At 45.2% G+C, this 23,867-nt stretch overlaps 1 protein-coding gene across 3 annotated transcripts; it reads left to right on the forward strand.

Moving 5' to 3' along the window:
• The first annotated feature begins 3,552 nt into the window (after positions 1-3,552).
• PRKAR1A (protein kinase cAMP-dependent type I regulatory subunit alpha) lies at positions 3,553-23,867 on the forward strand. Of its 3 annotated transcripts, none has more exons than XM_025927566.2 (12): positions 3,571-3,702; positions 3,978-4,112; positions 7,426-7,605; positions 13,301-13,471; positions 14,271-14,362; positions 14,564-14,625; positions 18,945-18,991; positions 19,650-19,808; positions 20,847-20,907; positions 22,012-22,133; positions 23,100-23,181; positions 23,502-23,867. In XM_025927566.2, the coding sequence occupies exons 3-12, from the start codon at positions 7,432-7,434 to the stop codon at positions 23,672-23,674; spliced, it is 1,143 nt and encodes a 380-aa protein (XP_025783351.1). In that variant the 5' UTR covers positions 3,571-3,702; positions 3,978-4,112; positions 7,426-7,431; the 3' UTR covers positions 23,675-23,867. The 3 variants fall into 3 exon arrangements, with proteins under 3 accessions (XP_086543973.1, XP_025783351.1, XP_086543972.1); XM_086687846.1 differs by having other exon boundaries at positions 3,574-3,702; positions 3,907-4,112; XM_086687847.1 differs by lacking the exon at positions 3,978-4,112 and having other exon boundaries at positions 3,553-3,702.

Below are 23,867 nucleotides of genomic sequence, written 5' to 3' on the forward strand. Positions count from 1 at the left end.
CTTATGATGATTAATTTTGCATGGTAACTTGGTTAGTCCCCAGTACCCAGCTTTTGGTCACATGCAAGTCTGGATTCTGTGGAGGAGGTCATTTTTAGATGTGATTAACCTTTAAATCAGCAGACTTTGAGGAAATCAGATTACCTTCTATAATACCTTCAGTTGAAGGCATTACATGAAAAGATTGAGGTCCCTGAGGAAGGAGTTCAGCCTCCAGGCTGCCTTCCCGCTCAAGGCTGAAACATCAACCTTTGCCTAGGTTTCTATCCTGCTGGCATACCCTGGACACATTCGATTTGCCAGTCCCCCACAATTACGTGAGCCAAATCCTTAACATAAATCTCTCTCTATACCTGATACAATTCTCTATCTCTCCTGTTGAACGTTGTGGGTTGAAATATACTCTTTTGGAGGAAGACACTTTTTTGATGAAGAAGTTTTCACTTGGAAAGCTCTTGAGGATTAGACCCAGGATTTCTGGTTTTGTGGTTAATATTTTCAATTAACGCTCGAGATAAACACCCCTTCTCGGTTTAGATAAGCATTTGCTGGTGAGAAAAGTAGGAAGGGTTTTAGCATTTGAATGCTTGCTGGATTTGGGTTATGTTTGAAATCACAACCTTGGGTTCCACAGGAAGCATAAATACTCAGCACTCTTGTGCCCTACAAATGGGCGGTGATAGTCTGAAAAGTTCTTGGAGGGGTGCCTGGGTGGCGCAGTCGGTTAAGCGTCTGACTTCAGCCAGGTCACAATCTCGCGGTCCGTGAGTTTGAGCCCCGCGTCAGGCTCTGGGCTGATGGCTCGGAGCCTGGAGCCTTGCTTCGGATTCTGTGTCTCCCTCTCTCTCTGTTCCTCCCCTGCTCGCACAATGTCTCTCTCTCTCTCTCTCAAAAATAAATAAAGATGAAGAAAAATTAAAAACAAAAATAAAAATAAAAAAAGAGAAAAATTTACCTATACCTTCACTGCCCTAGAAACTGATTTTGAGTTTTTCAGGGACACGGGCCAAAGGCAAGGCTGGCAGACCTTGGAATCAAGGGCAGAAGGCCTCTGGAGAAGGGACAGCCACACAGAAACTACAGCGGAACAAGTGTCACTTCCGAAATGCAATTTACAAGTTGTTACTCTCACAGCGGCGCGGAGTCACTGAAAGAGCGTTTGCACCATTTGGAACCCGCGGATGCTGTTTGGTTTTTCAGAACAGCTGTCTCAGTGACCTCTCCCCGGGCTCAACTCTCCCCTACCCGCTTCCCTTTTTGTCTTTTAAAGCCCCAGCATATGAGGATTTGGCAGCTAGAACAAAGTTGAGCACCACTGACACAGGAAATGGTCCACCGCTGGACTGGCGCCTGAATGTAGCTGAATGGGGACACACACACCCGGCCCTTAGCAGAGAAGCAGTTGTCACTCAAAGCGCTGAGCTCCATGGCACTGGCTTGCTCGGCTCCCTGTTCTAAGTGTCTTGACTCTGTTAGGAAGGTAACGGTAATGGTGGGACACGGTACAACTCAGTCTTTTTTTCGGTTTTTAAAAAAAATGTTTATTTTTGAGACAGAGACAGAGTATGAGCGGCGGGGGGGCAAAGAGAGAGGGAGACACGGAATCCAAAGCAGGCTCCAGGCTCTGAGCTGTCAGCACAGAGCTTGACGCGGGGCTCGAACCCACCGAATGTGAGATCGTGACCTGAGCCAAAGTCGGACATCCAACCCACTGAGCCACCCAGGTACCCCTACAACCCAGTCTTAACCTTGTAGTTTGGGTGGCTCTTCAGGAAGAGGAAGAGGTAGGAAGTCAAGTGGCACTTAACTCACTGTATCCCATGCTGTGCTGGGCACTTTGTTTGTATACATTCTGCAAAGGAGAGTGAGTGGTTTTCGATCGCTGCCTGGGTGTGGGCCACACTAGCTGTGTGGTCTTGGGCACATCACTGGACGCTATGCCTCATTTTCCTTTGGTAACACTGGCAACCAGACCTACACCACTGGGTTACTATGAGGATTAAGTTAATTATTGTGCGTGAAGCTCTTCGTGCCAGGAACATGTGTGCCATTATTAGCTTTATTAGCTCATTTTAACACAGCCCTGCTTATCCTTTTATGATCTAGGAAACCGAGGCTCATGGAGATTAAGTCAATTACCGGAGATGGCAGAGCCTGAAACCAAACTCAGATTCATCTGACTGCCGTGTTTTCTTCTCATAACATGACTGGGCCTGCTTGATGCTATCGAATTCCCTCTTCTGCTTGCCAGCTTCGGGTTCAGTGTATTAGTCCTTCTTTGTACCGACAGGGGTGAAATTCTATACGACTCAAGCTCTGTCTTTAATCCCCCATTTCACCCATCCCTGGCGGTCAACAAGCCAGGGAGTGGGCGAAGGAGAAACTTTCCTTCTATTTTTCCCTCCTGTGGGCCTAATCTGCCCTTCTGATGGTGCCTGTGCTGCCTCTGGTTTTCCAAAAGCAAAAGTAACCATAACTAAATAACAGAAATATCCTGACGAGCAGGACCCTTATCATAACCTGGCCGATTTAGGGGAGCAGATGGCCTCCCGGGGCAGTGCTGTCCAACAGAAATGTAATGTAAGCCGTATGTCAGGAAAATTTTCCTAATAGCTACGTTTCACAAGTAAAAACACGAAGATGAACTTAATTGTAATAATATTTAACCTGAGGTCTCCAAAATATTACCCATGTCCACCTGGAATCAATATAAAAATTCTTAATGAGATATTTCTCTCTATTTTCTTTGTGTTAAATCCACGTATGCGTTTGGCACCCACAGCCCTAGGGCTATATATACCGTGTGATTACAACACGTATCAGACCCAAGGATACGTGTCCTCCAAAGGCCTTCTTTATTCATGTAGCGACTTGAGATGTCTAAAACTGTCTCCCGCTCCCCCTTTCTTCCTTCTACCGACAGACGCTCTGATGGGGGGAAAAAATGGCCGAAGCAGTAAAGGAGCCGCCTTGTCTCCCCCTCGAATCCGAATCATCCTTGATGGGTGGTTTTGCAGGCAGTTGAGATTTCTCGTGTGGTCACAGAGGGTTTTGGCCTATCTGCACCCTTTGTAACTTCTCCCCGTGCCGGGTCAGGCGTCATGATGGAGGGGAGGGGGGGGTGTGCGTTTCAGGTTCTAGATGCACCCTGACAAGTCCTTTTCAGTGTCTCGGGCCCACAGACCGGCTAGGCCTCCACTGACGACAGCACCCCCGGAGGGGAGAGCGGCCCGATCAGCCAAGCGGACGCTCGGCAGGGCTCGGATTTCCTGGACCGGATGGCGGGCCCGTGCCCGGAGGCCCGCGCGGTGCAGGCCAGGCACAGGATGCGCGGCCGGGCGTGCTCATCCTGGGCATCCGCCGCTGCCGCGGATCCGCCGCGGCAGCCGCCTCCTCCGGGGCCTGGAAACGGCAGGAATCTCCCCACCCCGGCCCCGCGTCCTCCCCCAGCAAGGGGCTGCGGGGCGGAGTCGCCCACCTGTCATCCGAGACGCCCCACGTGGGTCCGCCCGGGTTGGGGGTGGGGGCTGGAGGGAGGGAGAAAAGGCAGAGGCGGCGAGGGAGGCGGGAGTGACAGTGGGGCGGAGTGAGGAGTGGAGGCGAGGGGCCGAGCAGAGAGGGGAGCTCCCCCAAGCCGCGCCGTCGACGAGCGGAGAGCAGAAGGAAGAATAAAGGGGACCTGTGGTATCCAGACAGGAACAGGTAAGGGGGGCAGGTGAACGGAAGGAGGGGAGCGTCGGGCTGGAGAGAGTGGGGAAAGGATAAGAGGCGGGTGGGAGGAAAGGGCTGCGAGTGGGGGACGAGGTTAGATTAGAAAGGAGAGCGGAAGAACGATTCTAGGGCGTGGAGGGGCCAGGGTCCTTCTAAGAGGGGCTAAAGAGGAACCCGGGCCGCAGCGCCTTTAAGGTTGCCAAGGCGACGGCTCTGGCCAGAGCGAGGCGCATTGACGTCAGCAGTCGGGCGCTGATTGGTTGCAGCCGGGTCGTTTCCGGTGGAGCCGCCGCGGAGCCGCTACCGCAGAGTAGAGCGGGGCTGGGAGGGAAGCGCCCGGACAGCTCAGCCAGCCGCAGCCTCGCACCCGCTGTCCCGCGTCCGCCGCCGCCCGTGCCCAGGTGAGTGGGGTCGACCAGGGGTCCCCGACGCGCCGAGCTTCGCGGCCCCGCCGCCCGTTTGGGGGCGCTGGACCGATCCAAGATGGCGTCACGGGGAGCGACCTGCAGGGGGATGGCCGCACCCCCTGCCCCTCCCCGGCCCCAGCGGGCGCCTCCCCGTAGGCCTCACGCCCCGGGCCGCGCCCCCGGCCCCGAGTCTGCGGCTCCGAGGCCCCCGGGTCGCCGGGACTGCTCCGGTGCGGGGCTCACCGGCCGCCCCGCCCGCGCGCGTTCCCCGCGCTCGGCGGCGCTGGGGCTCCCGGCCCTCCGCGGCCATCGCGCCCCTGCCGCCTCCGCACCCGCGCGCCGCGGCCTCCTCGCTCGCCCTCCCCCATTTCCTGAAGGACATCAGTTCGATTTTGCTGGAATCCGCCATCGTTCCCCCTAGCATTGCTGGCTGATCTTGAGACTCGGCCGTTCTCGTTTTTCTTTCTAGGGCCTCCTTGTCCTCCTCCCCAGCAGTGGCTTTCTTTCCCCGGGAAAGCCTTCCGGGTGCTCCCCTCCTCCCCCCTGCTCCGTGATTTTAGCTTGGCTCCTGAATTTCATTTTGTCCCCTTTCACCTCCCCTTTTCTGATCTTCGTCCCCGTCCTTCCTCCGTCTTTTCGCCACCGTCGTGGCCTTCCGACTAGAGTAGGATGAAGGAAGGATAGGCCTCCCTTCTTCATTCTGTGGCCATGATTGTGGCATGAGTGAAGTGAAGGGCACTCTCCTGCCCTTCCTCTCGAAAATAAGTACATGGTCCCTATTAACCCCTGCAGCGCAGTGCAGGTGTAATGCCAAACAGCTACTTTGAGAGATTGTCAAGCGACTGGCCTTTCTAGCAGAGGAAAGAAAGAACGTTTTCTCAAGATGACCCAAAGGAAGTGTTTCTGGCTGGTCTGAGGGTCTGCGGTCTGAATCAGCAAGTTTCCCAAAAGTGTGTTAAATATGCCCTCTCATGTAATCCTTTTGAAACTGAATTTTGTCACAATTGAATTGACAAAAGAAAACGGAGTTTTCTTATGAGCAGGTACAATGCAGTGAAAGTTTAGAAGGAGTTAAATAATTTTGCGGGGGGAGGGGAGAAGCTAAATTGTTGGGCTCTTAGTTTTAAGAAGGAATACAGAGTATATCCGATTAAAAATACTAAGACAGTCAAGTTTGGATTAAGGGGTTCACATGGTGACCGCATTAATCTTGGGGCATTTTTGTTAATTTGCTCCCTCAGGAAGACCAGCCAGTGTGTTCTTTTTAAGACTTTGTTTCAAACAAAAGGTCAGTTTCACTTGTTAGACCCAGTTCTCTCATTTCTACCAGCCAGAGTCGTGATCTTTGAATGATTTCTCTGATCAGTTGAATACATGGATTGATATTCCTGAAACATGTCGGAATATTTTGGAGCATAAAAGATCTGATTTATCATTGTTCTTGGTGGCCTTTGGCATTATTTGAAATGTAGAAAATTCACTGAAGTGGATTATCAGTTCGTATGACGGTCTGACCTGGAAGAGTGGCTGGTATAAATCCAAAATTAAAGAACCTTTTTTTTTTTTTTATTGTGTATTTCTGAAGTAGCGTGGTTCTTTTTCTGTGGCTTTTAATTTATGTGCTTGTCAGGGAGCTACAGACTTTCTCATGGTCTGTTAACTAGTCTGCTTGTGGGGCGCCTGGGTGGCGGTTGAGAGTCCGACTTCGGCTCAGGTCAGGATCTCACAGTCTGGGTTTGAGCCCTGCATCGGGCTCTGTGTTGACAGCTCAGAGCCTGGAGCCTTCTTTGGATTCTGTGTCTCCCTCTCTCTCTGACCCTCCCCTGCTCATGCTCTGTCTCTCTCTGTCTCTCAAAAATGAATAAACGTTAAAAAAAATTAGTCTGCTTGTTATTGACCTTTATTTGTCAAAACAAAATGAATAACAGTGTAGCACTTTGGCTCGTAATCTGGTGTTTCTTTTTTTTCTTTTAAATTTAGAGTTTCCTCTCTGGTTTCGTGTGCATTATATTTGGAAAAGACTGATGTGTATTGAATTCATCTGGGAGGGGGAGAGGACCTCAGTTTTATTTTCTAATCTTAATGGCTTAATAATTAGGAGTTGGGAGGAAAATAACTTATGACTGTGTTGTTAAACTGGTAAGCTTTAAATTCCGGGGTAAAGTTAGCTGCTGTTATATTTCTACTTACTTTACTTTACATCCAGGTAGTTTGAATCCTCTAAAATTCATTAAATGCAGTTTATCTATTGATATCTTCATGTACACTTTTTAAAATGTTTTTATTTATTTTTGAGACAGAGACAGAGCATGAGCAGGGGAGGGGCAGAGAGAGAGGGAGACACAGAATCTGAAGCAGGCTCCAGGCTCTGAGCTGTCAGCACAGAGCCCAATGCAGGGCTCGAACTCATGGACTGTGAGATCATGACCTGAGCTGAAGTCAGACGCTCAACCAACTGAGCCACCCAGGCGCCCCTTTCATGTACATTTAAAATTTAACCTGTTTTAGCATTTTTCTGCCCAAAGAAGATGTTTTGACATTTACCTGCCCAAATCTTATATGATTTATTTGGGAAGGTTCTTTGGTTTGTTTTTGCTTTTGTTTTTTTCTGTTAAGGCTATATTCTTTTACCAGTGTGTTTGTTATCACTTAGGGCCGGGATTTTATAAAAGAATCTGGAATAAAAGGTTGCTTTTAAAATTCGTCTGGAGATCATTTTGTGTTTTTAGAAATTTTGATTATGCTAGTGGTTGGCTAATCAGATCCTTTGCTCCAGGGGTTTGTTGAGCGACATTAGGACACTCGCCCAGGATAGGAGTTAGGTACAGGGAATGTCGGAAGTTCTTCATTGTGCTTCCTTGCTTTCACTTAGAGCGGACTTGTGTGCACTTGTAATTCTCTGTCCTGTTTGCCATTTACACACTTCCCCACGTCATCGTGATTTCTTTGCAGGGGGAGAACTGAATGAAATTCCCTTAGGGTCCTGACTCCTGAGTGGCCCTCCTCCGCGGGGGATAGTGGCTGATCCTTCCTCCCAGGAGCGCGGGTTCTTGCCTCTTGCTGTTGCTGCCTGCAGAACCCAGATCCCGCGCCAGGAACTAAATGAAACACTCCTTTGGAAGAATGCTATTTATTTCTTTACATATTTTCTTCGCGAACCCCCACCTCCCTGTTTAAAAAAAGAAAATCTCCGGAAAAAAAAAGCCCTTGTGATTCAGTTGCCTGATGAATTTCAGTCAAAGGCCAGCTCGGCTTGTGCTCTTTAGCAATCGTTTGCCCAAGCCTGTGTGTGTGTTTTCGCCCGCAGACAGCCATGGCCTCCGGCAGCACCGCCAGTGATGAGGAGCGCAGCCTCCGCGAGTGCGAGCTCTACGTCCAGAAGCACAACATCCAGGCGCTGCTCAAGGATTCCATCGTGCAGTTGTGCACTGCCCGGCCCGAGCGACCCATGGCATTCCTCAGGGAATACTTCGAGAGGCTGGAGAAGGTAAATATACACGCGGGAGACCCGACGACCCCGGCGACTGTTACACGTAACGCCGTCGAATGTCCCCAATTTGTACCACTTGGAAGAAAAGGCATTTGGACCAAACAAGAAATCTAAACTAGAGTTTCACAAAAAGAAGTGTAGTTAAGGCATTTCTAGTAATTTTTAACTTCGTGATCGGCAGAATGCCTCAAAACAAACCTGCATGGCGAGTTACCTGGGTAGCGGAGGGCTTCTAAACAGTAGTCCCTTGTAACCGTCTTGATTGACCCATAAACCTGATTAAAATAACTAGATACGGTTGATCAGAGGTAGCGGTTGTAGGACACGAGAAGTTCTGCAGCTAATGCTTTCGTTTCCTTCCACAAAATGAGTGAGCTTCGTAGACCTTGTTTCGCCTTTTATTTTATTTATTTATTTTTTTTAATTTTTTTTTCAACGTTTTTATTTATTTTTGGGACAGAGAGAGACAGAGCATGAACGGGGGAGGGGCAGAGAGAGAGGGAGACACAGAATCGGAAACAGGCTCCAGGCTCCGAGCCATCAGCCCAGAGCCCGACGCGGGGCTCGAACTCACGGACCGCGAGATCGTGACCTGGCTGAAGTCGGACGCTTAACCGACTGCGCCACCCAGGCGCCCCTTGTTTCGCCTTTTAAAACTAATGCAATGAAGCATTTGAGTCTAGCTTCTGACCAAGCGGGGGATCTGAAGTACAGGCGTCCGTTTCACTGTGGACTGTATCTCAGATGAGTCGGACTGTAGAGCAGAGACGCGAAGGGTGACGTGACCGGTGTCGGAATTTTCCTTTACTGACGGTTTTGGTCAGGACTCGTTTCCTCTTGAAAAAGAGCAGTTCAGTTTTTATTCTTTATCGTTCATCCTCATTGCGTGTCACTGTGACCTAAGGATATGCTAAGTGCTTTTCTAAGCCGAATGGTAATCAAGGACAATGCTTCAGTTCACTTCCCTCAAGAAATGATGAATGAGAAAGTCTGGAACGTTAAATGCTTTCAGTAGTTTGATTTGTTTCTGTAAATTGAGATAAGTTTACAGGTTTTTTTTATACATACTGAAGCTTTGATGTGGTTTGAAATGATTATGAACCACTTGGGAGGCATTTCTTAGGTATGTGGTGATTAATTATTTAATTGTATAATAGAAATATTTGTAATATATCCCATTTGTTTGGAAAATCTTTTAAGTGGCATACCGTATTAGTGAAGAATCTGTGTATACTAAGATTTTAAAAGTGTTTGGGTAGCTCGGTGATCAGACATTTTCTACTACTGTTTTGTTGAAAAGGTGTTTGCTAAAACTGGTGTTTATTAGTACCATGATTAAGATAATTAACAAAAGAACCACTAACCGGTTCCCGGGAACGTGGCCTCGCTGTTGTAGAATTGTATTAGAAAGTCTCGTTTGCTCCGTTGTAAGCAATTTCCAAATGGTTCGTGAAATACTGTAGAGCCAGGCTGCCGTGGGCGTTCCCTGTTTTGAAATAAAGTGCGTTCCTGGAGATCTGGTTCTGAAATGGGTCACTGTAAGGTGATCCCTCTTCGCTTCAGACATCAATAGAAACCAGCGGATGAGGGAATGAAGTGGGTGGGACATTAAGGGTGTGTCTTTTTATAGGGAACATGGAGTGTGTGGTCACTGCAGTACCTGGACTTACCCTCGCGCTGCCGAAGCCTCCCCGACAGGGAGGCAAGAAAGCGTCCTTAACGGAGGGTTCTGCAGAATGGGATTTTTAGATTTAATGTGTATTAGCCTCTTTACCTCTTAACAAAAGTCCTGGCTGACACACTCCTTCCTGTAACTCAAGGGTCTTTATTTCACACGCGCACATTCCTTTAGCCAGGGTCCAGTGTGGATATCTGGGCTTTTAAGGAAGTAGGTTTTCAACTTTTCCACAGGTCGTTGTTCTGTACGTTAGGTGTTGGGTTTAGTATGTCTGGAAGTACACAGTCACATTCTTGTCACGTCCTTTCCTGTGTTAACCAGGGGTCGTGTTTCTGGTACCTTGAGCTACTCAACGAGAAGTGTGCCCCAGACTCACAATTGGTCCGTTGGAAAGCTTCCGCGTTTTACTTCAGACTGTCATCTGAAATTGAAGTTCGCACTTGTGCATGTATTTATTAGAACCTTGCCTGTCTGATAGGTCAGAGGAATTTTAATTGCCGTGACCACTGAGTGTCTCCACTGAGTGCCAGGTTCTGTGTGAAGCACTTTGCACACATACATATTCCTCATTTCAGATGTGAGAGGTAGGTGACTAGCCCCATGTTAAGAGGTAGCGGGTAAAACTCAGAAGCGGAGTGACGTGGCTTGTACACGTGGTGTGGCAGTTAACTTGTACTGGGGCGGCATGCGACCCCCTCCTCCCCCACCCCGATCCCAGTGGCTTACTCTACATAAAGCCCCCGATTGCAGTGGCTGACTACAGAAGACCTTATTTCACGGTCCTGGGCAGCTCTTCTGGGCTCAGCCCCTCCTGTCTTCCTGACTCCACATGTTTCTTGTTCTCTGTCTTCCTGACTCCACATGTTTCTTGTTCTGGAGCTGAGTGCAAGGAGCAGCCACGGTATAGAGCATGCTGTTGCTCAAGGTGAGAACCACCAGAAGCCCAAGCAGGGCAAACCATCAAAGGGGGCGCAGTATGGTGCGTCCACTTGCATTCCAAGGCCACGCCCCACGTGCATTTGCTTGGAAGTTTGTCTCCCCTGTGGGGAAGAGTGGAACGGCGAGGGGGGAGAGAGAACGAGTAATTGTTGGAAGCCTGTTAAGTCAGTGGTGGGGATGCTGTGAACTTAAACTCGAGGACGAATGCCGGCAGCCATGAAGTAGATTAGGAGGGTTTTTTGGTGTGTTTTTTGGCTCCTTTTGGCTTTTGTTTTCATGAGTGGGAAAACCGAAGAGGGGAGAGGCTGGCAGCAGAATGACGACAGCAAGGAAAAGGATATAAAAATGTATCCTAATATGTACTAGGATTCGATCTCAGTAATGGATGTGAGTCACCAAGATGAGGTTATATCTGATTGCTGTTGAAAGAGGATCCATGAAACAATGTTAAAAATCAAAATGCTTTTGGTCCTTAAAAATTATCTTAAAAATTCATTTAGATGTCGTTCTAAATGAGATGCCGTTTGTGTCATTTTTCGTGAAATTTTTGTGAAATGCCAATGACAGATTTTTGGAGGTAGAATTTGTGTTTTAATTTATGGCCTTCAGCTAAATTTGAGGAGACACGAGTTTTATAGTTCTTTGTTAGTATGAGGTGGGAAAACTTACTGGTTATTGGAATTACCAGAAGGAAAATGAAGTGGGTTTTCTGAAAAATGTGTTTAAAAAAAATTTTTTTTTAAAACATTTATTTAGTTTTAGAGAGCGCAAGCAGGGGAGGAGCAGAAAGAGAGGGAGACACAGAATCCAAAGCAGGCTCCAGGCCCTGGGCTATCATCACAGAGCCCTTCTCCGGGCTTGAACTCACAGACCGTGAGATCATGACCCGAGCTGAAGTCAGCTGCTCAACCGACTGACTGCCCAGGTGCCCCTCTGAAAAATGTAGTTTTAAAGAAAATGGTTACATGTTTGCACATGGTTCAAAATTTTGCAAGTACAAAAGGGTGTGACATAATAAAATATAATGAAATGTATGACATCTGTTTCCTATATAAATACATAATCTAACATAGTATATAAGATATTTTATCTGAGTAAAATTGTACGTTTTTCTATAATACTATATAAATATGTAGTGAAAAGTCCCATCCCATTGTCTTCTTGAGTGCAGCCAGTTTTCTATAGATAATATATGGGCATTTACCTACAAAGTCATATATAAAAAAGCTTCCTGTTTTCCAGCAGGTGCATGGCATTCCATTGTATGGAAAAACTATAATTTATTTAATCATTGAGGACCATTTTGGTTTCCACTGTTAGGCTGTTACAAACTATTACAAATGATACAATGAGCAACTTAGTATATATGTTTTATCACATGTATGTATATGTTGGAATAAATTCTTAGAAGTAGAATTTCTGGATTAGTTGGTAAAGAAGTAAATGCATTTGTAATTTAGTATAAAGCATAGTAAGATTGTTTTCATTGTATGTTTTTCTTACTGTGTTTTCTTCTAAGTTTGAAAATTAGAAAATCCAGAGAAATGAGAAAAATAAAGCCAAACCTTCTCTCCAGAAAAGAATAAAAATCAGGCATGATTCTCCTAATAGAAATTAACATTGTTAATACCTTGATGGTTATCACCCTAGGCTTTGTTGTGGCATATATAAGCTCTTTTATTTGTAGAAGCAGGGCTAAATACCATGTCAGAGAAGAAGTAGGCATCTCATTAATTTCTTTTATCAAAAATCTTTTTGAAATTATCAGTAAATGCGAATAAGTTCATTTAGAATTTGAAAAATGGTTTAGAAAAATAATGGAGAATGAATGAGTCAAGTGAATGAGAGCATAGTAGAGAATACGTTCTTGGGGTTTGTTTTTTTTTTTCATTTTTATTTTATATCAAGTATAATAACTTTCTTTACTGCACAGTTAAGAGGCATTTCTTTTTAAGGCCCTGGATCTGAAAAGTAAGAATATTAAAGAGTTTGTCTCAGTTTTTATATGAATTGATGTAATGAGATTTTAAAAACAAGTGAACTTTTGGTTTTAATTTCGGTGTAATGAATAATAAATAATAAAGGTATTAAAGAATATAAATAATAGAGATAATGAAGAATGCTTATAGCTCCTTTGGGAGAAATATTATTAGATCTGATCTTACTTAAATTCTTGGTTACCATCACATCATTTCATAGTTTGTTTATTTATTTTTTTTTTTTTCAACTTTTTAAATTTATTTTTGGGACAGAGAGAGACAGAGCATGAACGGGGGAGGGGCAGAGAGAGAGGGAGACACAGAATCTGAAACAGGCTCCAGGCTCTGAGCCATCAGCTCAGAGCCCGACGCGGGGCTCGAACTCACAGACCGCGAGATCGTGACCTGGCTGAAGTCGGACGCTTAACCGACTGCGCCACCCAGGCGCCCCTCATAGTTTGTTTATATCTGAGACTTCAGCCAGAATATGAATTCATAGGCTTAGGACCCTTTCCTGTTGGTTTTGGCATTGTCTTTTCCTAGCATCGACTTGACATGGCAGATCCAGAGAATACTTAGGTGAATTAAAGAAATAACCCAGTAACCTAGACATTGTTGTATCACTTTGCTGTGCCTGAGTGGTTATTTCTAGGTAACAATTCTTTTGGGGTGTGTGTGTGGTGGGGAATCTTCATGCTATCTGTAGCAGCATACGGAAACCTAATTCCCCAGGATTTTGTTTCGCAGTTTATTGCTGTTGTGTGCATTATAAGGCATTGTTGCCAATGTATTACCATAACCAGTATCTAATTTTTTATTTGCATGTTATGTGTCCTTGTACTGATGGCTTTTGTTTATTATTAAATATGGTGTCTATTATCATCTGAGGAAACAGTATAGCCCTTTCAGAGTATTGCTTTTCAAACTCGACTCCATTTTTTTTGCATTTGGAATGGCCTTTTCCCCCTTCACTTTCACATTGGTAATAGAGGAAGAGATCTGCAGTGATTGAGATTGGGTCACACTTGGGAGGATACGAGAAGACCAAATTGACATGCTGAAGGATCTCATTTTGTAAACGTGTAATTTTTTTCAGGAGGAGGCAAAACAGATTCAGAATCTGCAGAAGGCGAGCGCCCGTGCAGATTCGAGGGAGGATGAGATCTCTCCTCCCCCACCCAACCCAGTGGTTAAGGGCCGGAGGCGACGAGGTGCCATCAGTGCTGAAGTCTACACGGAGGAAGATGCTGCATCGTACGTTAGAAAGGTAGTTCTGCTGTCCGCACAATGGGGCAATGTTTTCGGGACCCATGTGGTCGTCCGCTAGCCGCCTGTGGTGATGCCTGCACCATTTTGAGTAGTAAAACACAGGATGGGTTGTACTTCGTCCTATACGGTTCTTGGGTCCCGGGGAACAAGTTACTGTACTAACATGCCATTAGAGGAAATAACTAATAATGATTGTAAAACAGTGAACGGTTGTATTTGGGGGGGTTTTCTTTTCCGGTTGCTTTGTAGTGGAAGAAGCGGGCAGTGTTTTTTCTCTTGAATCATGGTTTCTTTTTGACATCCCGTAACTCATGTTGTGACTTTGAACCTTTTATCCTGGAAGCTTCCTTCCTCCTTTTGGCTCTTCCTTGGAGCCAGCCTGCCATTTTGAGTTCTGCTGTTGGCCTGAAGGGGAAGAGAGTTGTCCTGACAAGAGGCTTGTGAAGCTCATAGTGCGTGGTCACGGTTTAAAAAATGACTAATTGTCGTAAACTGCTTAGTTTTGCCTCAGAATAATGACCTTGCAAGGTGTTATGGTTTGTGACTTTAGTCGTTGACTGGAAACCAAGTATGAGCCTTCAGTATAGGCTTGGTTGTAGGAAAGGGGATTAGTCAGTCAATATTTATTGAGTACTTTGTAGATCACAGATAGTACAAGCGTGTTGTGTTAAATAGTCAACTCAAAGCAGTCTTGTTTAAATACCGTAGCGTATCTTGACGTTTAATTGAAATGCACGTTCAGACATGATCTGGTTTTGGTTGATGGAATTGTCATTGGATCTTCTGTTCTTTTCCAGGTTATACCAAAAGATTATAAGACAATGGCTGCTTTAGCCAAAGCCATTGAAAAGAATGTGCTCTTTTCACATCTTGATGACAATGAGAGAAGGTAGGTTCGGGTTCTTGGTTATACTGTTTTTTCAGAACACCCGTGGTCCCAAACTAGTCTGCTCACTGCGGCAAGTTTTGATAATCTTTCACCCGATGACGGTCCAGGCTGAAGATCTGGGAGCTTTAAGTCAAAGGGTGGTGTTTGGAATCCATAGAAGATGCACATGAGATGTGACTTGAGGCCTTGTGTGTCTTGCAGTGATATTTTCGATGCCATGTTTCCGGTTTCCTTTATTGCCGGAGAGACCGTGATTCAGCAAGGTAAGGGCTGCCGCTTCCGCGGCCTGCAGTGCTGTGGGCCTGCAGGATTTTGTTAATTGGAGTTCGTTTTCTTCTTTTCGGCCTGCCATTTTCCTTCTGTCCTACTGCTGGATTTTCCGATTTCTTTCTTTCTTTTTTTTTTTTTTGAGTATCGTTGACACACAATGTTATATTGTTTTCAGGTGTACCATTTACTGATTTGACAAGTTTGTACATTAAGCTGTGTTCACCACGGCTGTAGTACCACCGGTCCCTTTATAGGACTATGACGGTGTCACTGACTGAATCCCATAGGCTGTGCCTTTCTTCTCCGTGACTCGCTCGTTCTGTGACCGGAAGCCTGTCCCACTTCCCTTTGCCCATTTTGCCCTTCCCCCCACCCCCTGGCAGCCTTCGGTTTGTTCTTTGTATTTATAGGTCTGATTCTGCTTTTCAGGTGTCTGTTCATTTGTGGGTGCGTGTGCTTTTTCTTTCAGATTCTACTTATGAGTGGAGTCATAGCATATTTGTCTTTCTCAATCTGACTTATTTTACTTAGAATAATGCCCTCTAGGTCCATCCATGTTGTTTTAAATGGCACGGTCTTCTGATTTTTTTTTTTTATGGCTGTATAATGTTCCATTATTTTCCTTATTCATTCACCTGTGGATGCACACTTAGGGTACTTCTATATCTTGGCTATTGTAAACAGTGCTGCGGTAAACATAGGGCTGCATAGATCTTTTCAAATTCATGTGTTCATTTTTTTCGGGTAAATACCCAGTAGTGGAATTATTGGATCACTGGTATTTCTATTTTTCATTTTTTAAAATGGTTTAACGTATTCTAATAGCAGACTTCACGTGGACAGCACAGAAGGTCAACAACGTTAAAAACATGTACTTGCGTGTAGGACAACTCAGAAAAGCATAGTGAATGGATCACATCTACTGTCTGATAAGAATGCTACAAACACTATTTAGTTGTCATCAATATACTTGTTTTAAGAAAATCCAAAGGTTGGCATTGTCCAGAAAAACGTAACAGGTTTATTTATTATCGTTATATAAAGTTAAACTGCTGAAACGTGTTCACTGAGACATTTTGACTTGCATTAATGCTTTATGTCCCCGCATTTATATTAAAAATTCACACACGGGTGCCTGGGTGGCTCAGTCAGTTAAGGCGTCCGACTTTGGCTCAGGTCATGATCTGGCGGGTCATGAGTTCAAGCGCCGCGTTGGGCTCTGTGCTGACAGCTCAGAGCCTGGAGCCTGCAGCCTGCTTTGGATTCTCTGTCTCCCTCTCTCTACCCCTCCCCCACTTGTACTCTCTGTCTCTCTCTCAAAAATAAATACTAAAAAAAGTTTTCTGTGCAAAATATTAATATATTATATATTATATATAATTATAATATTAAATAATACTAATAAATACACATTTTAAAAGTTTTGCTGTGCAAAAACTTTTTTTTGTTTTTTAAGTAAATTTATTTATTTTGAGAGAGAGAAAAGCCCAAGCAGGGTCTGCGCTAACAGCACAGAGCCTGATGGGGAGCTCAATGTCAGGACCCTGGGATCATGACCTGAGCCAAGATCGAGAGAGTCAGATGCCTAACCGACTGAGTCACCCAGGGGCCCCTGCGAAAGCTTTTGATTTTGATGTAGTCCCTTGCCTACGGAGACATATCTAGAAAAATGTTGCTGTGGCTGACGGGAGAGAAATACTGTTTTCTCTTACAGGATTTTTATGGTTTCAGGACTCATATTTAGATCCTTAATCCATTTTGAGTTTATTTTTGTGTATTATGTTAGAAAGTGGCCCAGTTGCATTCTTTTGCATGTAGTGTCCAGTTTCCGCAGCACCATTTGTTGAAGAAATTGTCTTTTCCCCATTGTGTATTCTTCCTTTGTCGTAGATTAAGTGAGCATATACTTGTGTGTTTATTTCTAGGCTCTGTTCTGTTTCCTTGATCTGTGTGTCTCGTTTTGTGTTAGTACCATACTGTTTTGTTTACTGAACTTTGTCTTGAAGTCTATCTGGTATTGTGATACCTCCAGCTTTGTTTTTCTTAGGATTGCTTTGGTTATTTGGGGTCTTCTGTGCTGCCATACAAATTTTTAGTATTATTTCTTCTAGTTTTGTGAAAAACGCTGTTGGTATGTTGATAGGGGTCATACTGAGTCTGTAGATTGCTTTAGGTAATATGGACATTTTAACAACATTAACTCTTTTAGTCCTATGACCATGGAATAGCTTTCTGTTTGTCTTTGTCATCTTTCATTTCTGTCATTTGTGATTTTTTTTTTTAATTTTTTTTTTTTTTCCCCAACGTTTATTTATTTTTGGGACAGAGAGAGACAGAGCATGAACAGGGGAGGGGCAGAGAGAGAGAGAGGGAGACACAGAATCTGAAACAGGCTCCAGGCTCCGAGCCACCAGCCCAGAGCCCGACGCGGGGCTCGAACCCACGGACCGCGAGATCGTGACCTGGCTGAAGTCGGACGCTCAACCGACTGCGCCACCCAGGCGCCCCTCTGTCATTTGTGATTTACGGTTTTTAGAGTACAGATCTTTTACCTCTTTGGTTTATTCCTCGGTTAGTTTATTCCTTTTTGGTGCACTTGTAAGCGGTGTTACTTTTTAAATTTCTCTTCCTGCTACTTTGTTACTACTGTATAAAAATGCTGTTGATTTCTGACTATTAATTTTGTATCCTGCCACTTGACTAAATTCATGAATTGCTTCTCGTAGTTTTTGGTTGGAGTCTTTAGGATTTTCTGTGTATAGTGTTGTTTGTGTTGTTCGCAAATAGTGACAGTTGAAACTTCTTGCCAATATGGATGCCTCATTTCTTTTTTGTGCTGATTGCCGTGGCTAGGACTTCAGTTCTGTGTTAAATAGAAGTGGTGAGAGTGGACATCCTTGTCTTGTTCCTGAACACAGAGGGAAAAGCTCTCAGTTTTTCACCTTTGATTCTGATGTTAGCTGTTCGTTTTTTGCATACGGCCTTTTGTTGTGTTGAAGTATGTTCCTTGTAAAGTTAATACCTATTCTCCTCTAACTATTCGAAAAAATAGAGGAGGAAAGCGAGCTTCCAGATACATGCTCCAAGGCCAGCATTACCCTGATGCCAAAACCAGACAGATACCACAGGAAAAGAAAACTATAGGCCAATATCACTGAGAACACAGATGCAAAAATCCTCAACAAAATATTCACATTCAGCAAGACATTGAAAGGATCGTTCATCACAGTCAGGCAGGCTTTATTCTGGGGATGCAAGAATGGTTCGATATTTGTAAATCAATCAGTGTCCTATACCACCACATCAACAAGACAGATGCTAAAAATCACATGATCCGCACAACTGATCCTTTTTTTTTTTTTAAATTAAAATCCTTTGAACTTTGGGGCACCTGGGTGGCTCAGTCGGTTAAGCGTCCGACTTCGGCTCGGGTCATGATCTCGCAGTCCGTGAGTTCGAGCCCCGCGTCGGGCTCTGTGCTGACAGCTCAGAGCCTAGAGCCTGTTTCAGATTCTGTGTCTCCCTCTCTCTCTCTGACCCTCCCCCGTTCATGCTCTGTCTCTCTCTGTCTCAAAAATAAATAAACGTTAAAAAAAAAAAATCCTTTGAACTAAAAGGCACATTTTCCCTAAAGGACTACCGTTTTCTCTAGTATCTGATACAGTTTTGTTTATAGTAACTTTTGGAGGATATTGCATTTTAATTTTGAATGTTGTGTGAGATTTTAGAGCCATATATATTTCGTATATCCTTTATATTATTAACCACTTACAGAGTAAAATAAAGTAGGAAGCGGCAAAGCAGTTGCATTCTGAATCACATAGCACATCTGTTTGTAAGGTTCTCGGGCTTCTGATTCTTAGCTTTTTTGCCTTGTGTATTAACATGGGTCTAACCTTATGGGTATCCCCCTCCCCTGTTTTCTTTGATTTACTCTTGATATTTTCGTGGGTCTTCATAATCCATGAGTTTTCCAGTGTAGTGATAGTCTGATATTTTGTTACTTACTCTGTTTGTTTTGTTGTCATGATCATGTAACGGGTACTGTCTTTGTACACATAACAGCTTTTTTTTCTTTTTAAGTTATTTTTCACAGCTGTTCTTTACCATGAGATGACTAAAAAATTGATCAATTTTATGGCTTTAAAAATATATCGTTGGACTTTTCTTCCTGAAAGGTTGTGTTAATTTATAACACGCTTTCTTTGACGGCACCTCTGTAAAATAAATTTATTTTTACATTAATTTGATAGTTCTGATGTATGTTTCCTCAATTTGCATTATACACCTAACTTTTTGTACTCTGTTTTAGGTGATGAAGGGGATAACTTCTATGTGATTGATCAAGGAGAGATGGATGTAAGATTTAATAATAGAAATATGTTGATAGTCGTAAAGGTGAATGTGTCGATACCGATTACTTGTAAGAGTTTCTGAAGGGCTGTTAAAAGCCTCATATGTCAAATTCCAGCAACATCTTTTGCCAGGTATTTTAAATGACACAGAGAAACTTTTTAACCTATCGAAAGGCAATTTCGTTCACTAGACATTCAGTTTAAATCTCTTGCTGGAGTCCCCGGTTAAGGCGCGTGTGCGTACTGTGTGGTAAGGTAGATGTGAGGGAGACTGTCCATGACACCTGGGAGTTGGCGCTGAGACTTGGTACAGCTCTCTTGATCCTGTGAACCTTGTTTACAAGGGAAATGGGCATAATAACACACTGCTGTCGCAGGATCATTAGTTCAGTGCCGTCTGCAGGAGGCACGGCACTCTCGAAATGTACACGCGGTTAACGCTTCGTTTACCTCTGCCCTGATCCTCCCCGTGGGGAACGTTCTCATGTCGGGTAATTAAGCCCGTGAATCACAGACACTCGGGTTTGTGCTGCTGTGTACTACAAACATCATGTATTCCAGTTTAGAAACCAAGTTCAGTATTCTGGCTCCTTGGAAGGTGTTTAATCCCAATGTGTTTGTGTGTGTAGGAAACAACCGGTCCTTTGTCATTTGCCTTTTAGGTCTATGTCAACAACGAATGGGCAACCAGCGTTGGGGAAGGAGGCAGCTTTGGGGAACTCGCTTTGATCTATGGAACGCCTAGAGCCGCCACTGTCAAAGCAAAGACGAATGTGAAACTGTGGGGTATCGACCGGGACAGCTACAGAAGAATCCTCATGGTGAGCTGGCACGCCTCTTGGAGTGCGACGTAGAATTCAGTGTGTGTCACGGGCGTTTGAGTCGTATCGCCCGGTCTTTTAGAACAAATGGCTGCAAATAACACGGGAGACACACGTGGTGCGTCTGTAGTGGTCAGCCCACGTTTGGGAACGTCCCCATTTGCACGTCAGGTAGCTTGCCAGGTGCTGCTTCTGAGAGCACGAAGTGCCTTATGGCTGTTCGCAAGTGACCCGCTTCCCTAAACGGCAGGGGGGTTGTTGGTAGTGCAGACGTCCCCTCGTAAGACTGGAGGAAGAAACAAAATGATAAAACCATTGGAACGTTCTGCTCATGTAGAACCTTGTGACAGGTTTATAGAGTAGATTCAGATGTTAAGTGCCAGCTGCTGGCATTCGTCCTCTTGAATGGTTTTCTTAAATTTGTGCCGTGCCTGTCTGGCTATTTGACAGTCTGCAGTTGGACATACTTCGAACATTTGCTGTATTTGGGGGATGTGTGTGTGTAGGTAGACGTATACGCGCCTGTCAGGACGTTCCAGAGGACCGTGCTCCCCCGTCTCCTTCCTCCAGATACTTGGCGTTTACCAAACGTCACAGATAAGACAGCTTGGTTAAGTCAGGGGCTAGGGGACTGTTTTCCGTAGAAGGTCTACAAGTGGTAGCCGTTTTCTTTCCTTAGTTCTGTGGAAGATTGGGGTCGTGGGGAAGAACCCTGGGCTGGAGATACGATCCGCTCTAGTCACTCGTGTAACCTGGTAGCTCTTTTGGAGAATTGATGGTGCGTTTGGCATTTCGTTAATTGGTTGTCCTAGGCACCTTCTTTGGCCATATGCCTGGTCTGACTTTTAAGAGCGAGTTACTCAGCTCTTTATTAAGCTGAACCAGTGGCTTTGCCGTCTTCAACACGAAGCATCAAGAAGCATCAGCAAGCTTTGACTTTTTTTCTTTTTTAATGTTTACTTAACATTTAATATTTATTCCACAGCATTATGTGATAATTACACATTTTTAAGATCACTTTTTTTTTTCCATTTATAGGGAAGCACGCTGAGAAAGCGGAAGATGTATGAGGAGTTTCTTAGTAAAGTATCTATTTTAGGTGAGTTTTGGAAGATTGCACAGAGAATTGTTAAATTGAAGTGTTAGTGATACATGCTTATGTCATAAAAACTGCCCTGGTTATCAACTCACTTTTTTTTTTTTTTTTTTGCTAACAGTAATGAAAAACACAAAGTTGAAGTTTGACCAAGTTAGAAGTAATTTTACAGTGTACTTAATCTACTAGTCTATGACACACCTCTTTACTAGTGGTGGACGTGGGGAAAACTTCCTGGAATTATGTGCTACTCATTTCTCTGGGAGAGGCAGAAAGGCTAAAAGTGTCCTTCTTTGCTCATGGACATTGGCGGTCATTCCCCCTCTGATTTCTGTCTCTGTTGCTCCGTCGGTGAGTTGACTGGTTCAGGAGAGTCGAGCGTTTCCACGAATGCCTTTTCTCTGTAGAAAAATTAGGTGTCATTTTCTGATTTCCTCTGAAGAAGTGCTGGAAGTTTGTTGAAATTGAGTAAAGCGGGTTAACTGGACACCGTTGTATTTTGTTTCACGGCCTCACAGATGTTGTTACAACCTGCTCTGGGGGGGGGGGGGGTGGTGGTGATTCTTAGGGAATAGTCTTCTGCCGTTTTGTTAGAGCGAGTTGACTTCTCCCCCCTCGTTTGTCCTTTCTCTGAGTGGGTTACATTTACTTAATGACTTGGGTTTCCGTTTGGTTTTGGGGAACTGTTGTCTGGTTCTCCTCGTGGGTTTCATAAATTCAACTTCGGGTTTAAATAGGTAAGTTATTTCTGTGAACCTCTGGGATAGTATGGATGGCGACACTCTCTGTGACGTTTGGGTCTTGATTTGCATTGATGGTGTTCTTTAGGAAGACTTAATGATTACATTTTTTATTCCTTTACCGTTGGGTGCAGTTGATAAGTTAACCTGGCCACTGGACCACTGAAGTAAGGATCTAAGAGTTATCTGTAAGTAGGAGGAGGATCTTGCTGAGACTTGAGGTGATTGAAGAGAGGCACCATGTTGAACCTGCAACACTACTAGGATATTAAATGGGCACGGCTGTGTGACGCATCGTTTTGATAGTTTTGACATTTTTAGCAGTGACAACTAGCGTAGAGAAGTTCTTTCGATTCTCGCCTTTCAGAATCTCTGGACAAGTGGGAACGTCTCACAGTCGCTGATGCGTTGGAACCTGTTCAGTTTGAGGATGGGCAGAAGATTGTGGTGCAAGGCGAACCAGGGGACGAGTTCTTCATTATTTTAGAGGTAACGGAGCCTGTGTTTGATATTGGGGGGAGGAAGCAGTACACCATAAGAGAGAAAAGGGGCTCATTCTGATTGCCAGCTTCACTTTTTAGTAATACCTGATAGATTTTATTTAAAAATTATCTTTCACTTAGAAATGGTGTTGTGCCAGGCCACCGTATTTTAAATGAGTTGGAGTCCGTTCTGGAAGGTCTGTTCAGGAAGTAATGGCCAGATTCTGAGCTCCTCGATCTTTTATCACGCAAGCCAAGTGAAACTTACCCATTTAGCATAACAAACTATTACGGGTCTGTACCGTCCTTGTTAAAATCATATGTCTGGACCATTTGGCAAATAAGGGTTAAAGGCAAGCGTGTAAAGGCTGAAAGCTACTATGTTTTCTATCTTCACAATTCATGGAAATGCATAGCAGATACTCCTGCCCGCCAACCAGAGCCTAAAGAGCAGATTTTGTAGGAATGTGGCTCAGTAGATGCTAATTGCTAAAAGTCAGGAGTCGAGCGACTGTTTCTTTGGAAGGCCAGTTGGTAAGTGACTGAGGCTTTGTGAGCCGTGGGGTTTCTGTCGCCAAGACTCCGCGCTCGCACTTCGACTCAGCGCAAGAGTGCAGCGCAGAAGCGGCCAGAGACGGCGTGTAAATGCGTTGGTGTGTTCCTGTAACGTTTCGTTTATAAAAACAGGCGGCGAGTTCGGGTTGGGCCCCCCCGGCTGCGGTTTGCCAACCCGAGTCTCAGCCCTTTGGCTCCTGGGTGTGAGAAGGGGCTCCGGCAGGGCCGTGGGGCAGAAGGGGACTGGAGCTCACGTCGTGACTCTCTTGAGTCATCTTTTACGCGAACGGGAGGATTTGAAATTGCCGCCGCATCTTTTTTTTTTATTTTTCTAGGACAGAGTAGCCCCACTTGCATCTGCAGAGGGCCACCCTGGATTTGAAAGTATCTGTTTTGCCATTTGGTGGTTTTATTACAGGGCTCAGCTGCTGTGCTACAACGTCGGTCAGAAAACGAAGAGTTTGTCGAAGTGGGAAGATTGGGGCCTTCTGACTATTTCGGTACGTGGCTGTCCTTCAAGTACGTAGTTCGAGTCCCCTCTCAGGGAGATAACGCTGAGAGGTCTCTCTTCGTTCTTTCTCCCGAATTTTACTTTTTCACTGTAGTCTTTTTGGCTCTCCGAGAGAGGGAGATTGTGACCTTTACCCATCAGTAGTCCGGTCGCCGACGGTCTCCTGTCGGTCGTGTTTAAGTGCGGATGTCGTAGGGCCCGTGCTGGGCTTGAAGAGCGGTAGACGCCGCCTCCTCGTGTCGCGGAAGCGCCCCCGCGGGGGTGCTCCCGGGACGCCCGCCTCCCTTGACCCGTGTCCCCCCTTCGCAGGTGAGATCGCGCTCCTGATGAACCGTCCTCGCGCCGCCACGGTGGTCGCTCGCGGCCCTTTGAAGTGCGTGAAGCTGGACCGACCCAGATTTGAGCGCGTCCTCGGCCCGTGCTCAGATATCCTCAAGCGAAACATCCAGCAGTACAACAGTTTTGTGTCGCTGTCTGTCTGAGACCCGCCTCCCGTGCCTCCCTGTCGTCCTGTCCCCGGTCCGTGCCTCCCTCGCGCAGACGGCTTTCCCCCCTCCTGGCAGCACGGCGGCTTTTCGTCTGTTCGTATTCAAAGTCGCTTCTATCGCACCGTTTTTCATGTGGAGCGTTGACCGGATGCCCCGACGCAGTTAAATAAACAGAGTTCTGTGGAGA

The sequence above is a fragment of the Puma concolor genome, chromosome E1 (assembly GCF_028749965.1).
Source record: "Puma concolor isolate L17-30 chromosome E1, mPumCon1.1.hap2, whole genome shotgun sequence".
Classification (NCBI taxonomy): domain Eukaryota; kingdom Metazoa; phylum Chordata; class Mammalia; order Carnivora; family Felidae; genus Puma; species Puma concolor.